The 5838-nt window shown below is 34.3% G+C and overlaps 1 protein-coding gene across 1 annotated transcript; it reads left to right on the forward strand.

Annotated features, from left to right (window-relative positions):
• Positions 1-1649: 1649 nt before the first annotated feature.
• On the forward strand, positions 1650-2464 carry LOC138881186 (uncharacterized). Its single transcript, XM_070161393.1, has 2 exons — positions 1650-1844; positions 1982-2464. Exons 1-2 carry the CDS (start codon positions 1650-1652, stop codon positions 2462-2464), a joined length of 678 nt encoding a protein of 225 aa, XP_070017494.1.
• The last annotated feature ends 3374 nt before the right edge of the window (positions 2465-5838 follow it).

A 5838-nucleotide genomic window follows, 5' to 3' on the forward strand; every position in this document is an offset into this window, starting at 1 on the left:
TTTCGTCATCGAAAAAATACAACCTTCAGAATCAGCAACATTCAACCAATCTCTTGCATATGCGATAGATTCAGAACCTTTTGCTGACTATCAACATGAAGTACGAGTGCCAATAATGTAAGTAGACAACGGGCAACAACCTTCTAACATTACAGCTGCTTCAGAATACATAGTGCTGCAACAATTACCCCCTACTCCAATAAATTCATACCAGTTTGTCGATGACCAAGAAGAAGAAGGACATCTAATAATGCAAATTGACAACCAACACACAATCCAACAAAGCTTTTTTTCACATTCTGCAATGATAAACAACAATGAAGATGAAGTAAACATGGAGCTTATACCGATAACATCACATAGAATTGAAGAAATTGCTGAAAGTTCTTGTGCTTCTCAGAAATCAAGAAAAAGAGTGAGGAGAAAGGTGAAAGAATCTCCACCATGTAAATACTTAGGCACGATGCGTTGCCTGAGGAAGTAAGAGTTGGAACAATCTTTGAGAACAAACAAAACATGACTAAATTTTTCTGCAGCTTGGAGATAAATCAAAAAGTTGAATTCACTGCCGTTAGATCATGTTCCAAGAGATACGAGCTGAAATGCATCGTGGACAAATGTGGTTGGAATGTACGTGCTACCAGAATAAAATATTCCACACTGTTTAGGGAGATAAAATATCATAACATCCATGAATGCTCGGTTGATGCAAGAAAATCAGATCAGAAGCATGCTACATCAAATTTTATAAGTGAACAAATTATAGAACATGTTCGAGACAAAAAGATAGAGGTTACACCAGCCTTTGTAGAAAATGAAATGAAAGAAATTTGGAATTGACATTGGTTATCACAAGGCATGACGTGCTATTCAAAAAGCTGTTGCTTGCATAAGGGGAACACCTGAAGAGAACTACCAGATTCTTCCTTTATACCTGCACATGATGGTGGCCAAAAACCCAGGAACATACACAAGCATAAAAAGAGATGCGCAGAATAGGTAAGCAAAACAATACTAACTATCAGCCTGAAGTTTCAAATGTTACTATTTTAAAAACTTCACACCTTATGATTTGTTTTTTTTGTGTTTCAATGTACAGATTTGCTTACTTGTTCTTCGCTCCTACGACATCAGTAGCTGGTTGGTCCTACTGTAGACATGTTATTGCAGTAGATGCAACATTTTTGAAGTCAAAATATCGTGGTGTTCTATTTGTTGCTGTATCAAAGGATGCAAACAATCAAATCTTTCCTCTATGTTTTGGTGTAGCAGATTCAGAAAACAATGAGGCATACATTTGGTTCTTCGGGGAAATGAGAAAAGCAATTCAAGTCCGTCGTGAACTGGTTTTCTTGTCAGATAGAAACCAATCGATCGCAAATGGTATTAGAAAAGTTTTTCCTGAAGCTCACCATGGTATCTGCCTCTATCACTTTGAGAAAAATTTAAAGCAAAGACATGCAAAGGCCACGGTAATAAATCTTTTTCAAAGTGCTGCAAGGTCATACAAACGTGAAGATTTTAATCAGTTAATGTCCCAACTCAAAAGCATTGACAAGAAAACATACAATTACATAATAGAAGAGCCTCCCGAGAGATGGGCTTGATCCTGGTTCCCACGACGACGTTATGATATGCTAACAACAAACATGGTAGAATCAATGAATTTCGTTTTACTAAAAGAGAGAGAAATGCCTATTTTAAGAATGTTAGATTTCATCCAAGAAAAACTGGGAGAGTGGTTTTATGAACGGAGAAAAAAGGCAAATGAAACTTTTCACAGAGTATCAATATGGGCAGAAGAAGAGATGACCAAGAAGATGGACTTGGCTTGCAAAATGTTTGTGAGTATATTTATTAACTTCAGCTTTTTATATCTGTTGCAGTGATTTACTGCTTACATTTAAAAATTTTCATACTTTTTCTTTTTGAAGCAAAAATACACTAATATAATTTGTCTTAATTTTTTATTCCTTGTTAGGTGTTCAACCTTGACTCAATGTTGTTTAGAATAAATAGTGAAGGAATTGAATTCATTGTGGAATTAAAGAAGAGAACTTGTGACTGCCTGAAATTCCAACTTGATGAATTGCCCTGTCCACATGCAATTGCTGCTATTAATAATAGATATTTGCAGAAATCTAATTACTGCTCAAATTGGTATTCAAGGGAAACATGGCTGAAAACATGTGAAGGACAAGTGAATACCGTGGGAGATCAAAAATCATGGAAAATACCACAAAATGTACAATCTGAGATCACAAAACCTCCCGATGTAGAGATTTTACAAGGAAGAAGACAAAAGAAGAGGCATATACCTGCGAGTGAATCATCAGTACCATTCAAGTCTACCAAATGCAGTCGATGTAAACAAGTTGGGCATAACAGAACAACTTGCTTGTCTTCTCCAGCACCTCATCCATATTCCAAGAAACACACTGAAAAATACTCCAAGCTTCAATAATCCTTGGTCTGAATTTAGACTTTCTTTATTGTATGGCATAATTCAAATGTGATTTTTTCGTAAGAATAAAAAAAATAAGCTCTTGGACAATTTTATATACTACTAAAGTACAAATCACTCATTTTTGTTGCGCAGGCTTACAGGTTTTATTGCATTTTAAAAAAGTACGCAATGACTTCTGCGAGAAAAAACTTCAGGTTACAGTATGTGAAATACATATCCTTAAACAAACACACACACACACATACATACAAACACTCACACACACATATGCGTACAACACACAAAAAGAAACGCATGTACAAACAAAAGTTGTAACATCTCTAAGCAACTAAGAAGTATAAAGCAAATACCAACAAATAACAAGGATAATGCAATAGAAATCTAAGAACAAAGAGGGTGACAATTACATTGATATAAAAAGAGGTCAGAACAACACACATTGACAAACAAAACTTCAGCTCTCCGGGCTGAAGCTATACAAAATTAACCTAAAAAACTTCAGCTCTATGGGCTGAAGTAAACAAAAAGCATAGCATTGAAAACATAAAAAAAGATTACAAACACTAACAATCATCACCATCATCATCGTCATCATCACAATACTCCTCATTTTCTCTAAATATCTCATCATCATCACTATCTGAGATAACTATAGGGTAGTCGGGCAAAAGACCACTGAATCGAAGAAGATCAATCTTTAACTTGTTGAATTGATCACGCAGCTGACTTAGCCTGAAAAATAACTTTTAGGATCATTTACTATATGGTCAAACAAATTTAAATGAAAGATGAAGTAGTTGACAAAAGACAAAAAGTAGATAGTAAATGGACAAAGATAAGTATCAACTTAAAAAAAATACCAAAACATGCTAAAGTTTTTGTCCTAAAGCTATTTCGAAAAACTTCGGCCCAATGTGCTGAAGTTTTTTAGTATATTTCCAAAAACTTCAGCACTTGATCAGCCTAATTTTTTTGTTGGATTCATTAGTTTTTGTCCTAAATCTTTTTTCGAAAAACTTCGACCCAATGTGCTGAAGTTTTTTAGTATATTTCCAAAAATTTCAGCACTTGGTCAGTTGAAATTTTTTGTTGGATTCAATAGTTTTTGTCCTAAAGCTTTTTCAAAAAACTTCGACCCAATGTGCTGAAGTTTTTTAGTATATTTCCAAAAACTTCAGCACTTTATCAGCCTAAGTTTTTTGTTGGATTCATTAGTTTTTGTCTTAAAGCTTTTTCAAGAAACTTCGGCCCTATGGGCTGAAGTTTTTTAGTATATTTCCAAAAACATCGGCACATGTTAAGTTGACGTTTTTCTATTGGATTCAATTATTTTTGTCCTAATTTTTTTTCAAGAAACTTCGGCCCTATAAGCTGAAGTTTTTTAGTATATTTCCAAAAACTTCAGCACTTTATCAGCCTAAGTTTTTTGTTGGATTCATTAGTTTTTGTCCTAAAGCTTTTTCAAGAAACTTCGGCCCTATGGGCTGAAGTTTTTTAGTATATTTCCAAAAACTTCGGCACCTGTTAAGCTGACGTTTTTATAGTGGATTCAATTGTTCTTGCTTTAAGCTTTTTCAAGAAACTTCGGCCCTATAAGCTGAAGTTTTTTAGTATATTTCCAAAAATTTTGGCACTTGGTCAGCTGAAGTTTTTTGTTGGATTCAATAGTTTTTCTCCTAAAGCTTTTTTCGAAAAACTTCGGCCCAATATGTTGAAGTTTTTTAGTATATTTCCAAAAACTTCAGCACCTGATAAGCAGAAGTTTTTGTGTCAGATTCAATAGTTTTCTTATGACTTTTAAACAAAATTTCAGCTCAAAAAGCAGAAGTCATGCTTAAGTTTTTTCAAACAAAAAATGTACTTAAAATTCATGATAAAAGACACAAACATATTTGTATGACAAAAAAGTGAACTAAAAAAATAATTAATGTATATTCACAAAATCCAAATTATGTACAACCAATCCTCTAATCAAAAAATTCACACAGAGTCTCTTCAAAATCTCCATAATCATGTCCTTCTCGTTCTGCTGGAGTTTCATAGCTGCTATCTTTTTTCCACTTTCCATGAGCCCAAAGATTGCCAGCCAATTCTCTCCTAAATGCCAATGTTTGACTTTGATCGAAATTGAAGACATCTTCTCTATTCAACCGGATATCAATAAACTTAAGAGCAAATATACCACAATCAACACTGCAAAAGACACATGAAAAAGAAATTAAAGAATAGTTAACACAAGGGCAAAAAATAATAAACATAAGATGCATGGTAAAACATATGTGAAACACGTACTTGGTAGTCTGTTTCGGTGTGTTTATCCACTTAATTTGAAATTTTTCCACAGGACTATCCCCATAAAATTTATTATGTTCCCCAAAATTCAAGCATTTGAGACAGTGTGGAATCAACCGAGCATAAATTTTGACATGTTCAAATGCACGCTCGTATGTTGCATCGCCCATGGAATCATACACATATATAAATTTGTCTTCAAAGTCCAGAATTCCAAAAAAGTAGTGCGTAGATATCTGGCCCTCCCTTGGCTTAAGTCGAAATGGAAAGAATACTTTTTTGGCAGATGCCCATGAGATACCACAGGAAAGGTCGAGGCCTTTTCGGTAGTTGACCACCTTTTCATTCGTTGATTCTTCCTCATACCAACAAAAGTCCGTAAGTGGCTTAATAACCGCTTCTTCTTCTTCTTCTTCTTCTTCTTCTTCTTCTTCTTCTTCTTCTTCTTCTTCTTCTTCTTCTTCTTCTTCTTCTTCTTCTTCTTTTCAATCTGTTCTTCGGATATCTTCTTTCTCTTTGATTTGCTCTTAAGAACCGCCATTCTCTTTTGCTTCCTTTTCTCAATTATCTTCAACTTTTCTTCTGAAAGATGAATACTATCCAGTATAGTCATATACTGATCGAAAAGTAAATCTGTTACTGCACATCTTGATTTTGTATAACGTGGAAGGTGATAGCAACATTTTTGTGCAAGTAATATACGCCCACATCAATATGCTGCAAATGAACAACGACAAATAAGCTAAAAAACTTCACCAGTTTACTATGAATAAAGCTACACTACAAAAAATAAGCTGAACTTTTGGGAAATACAGTTGAAAACCAATTAAAAAAACAAACTTAATAACTTACTTCATCCGCAAGATCAGAGTTAGGATCCATAAGCTCGGTAAAGAATGATTTTTGAATATCAAGTTCAGCTAATCTGAATGGATTGGAATCATATTCACTGGCATCCATCTCCAACCACTCTTTAAATCTTTGCATCAATCCACTGTCTTGATTAACATAATGGAAGGGACATCTTCTTCTATTCTTTCCTACTATCCAATCTTGCCCCCTTTGCTTTTTCTTATAAA

Source organism: Nicotiana sylvestris, chromosome 11 (genome assembly GCF_000393655.2).
Source record: "Nicotiana sylvestris chromosome 11, ASM39365v2, whole genome shotgun sequence".
Lineage (NCBI taxonomy): Eukaryota > Viridiplantae > Streptophyta > Magnoliopsida > Solanales > Solanaceae > Nicotiana > Nicotiana sylvestris.

Excerpts from the sequence above, each read along its gene's own strand:
- LOC138881186 (XM_070161393.1), top strand. The coding sequence starts at position 1,650 with ATGGTAGAATCAATGAATTTCGTTTTACTAAAAGAGAGAGAAATGCCT. Across the intron at positions 1,845-1,981 it reads ACTTGGCTTGCAAAATGTTT|GTGTTCAACCTTGACTCAAT; the intron begins GTGAGTATATTT and ends ATTCCTTGTTAG.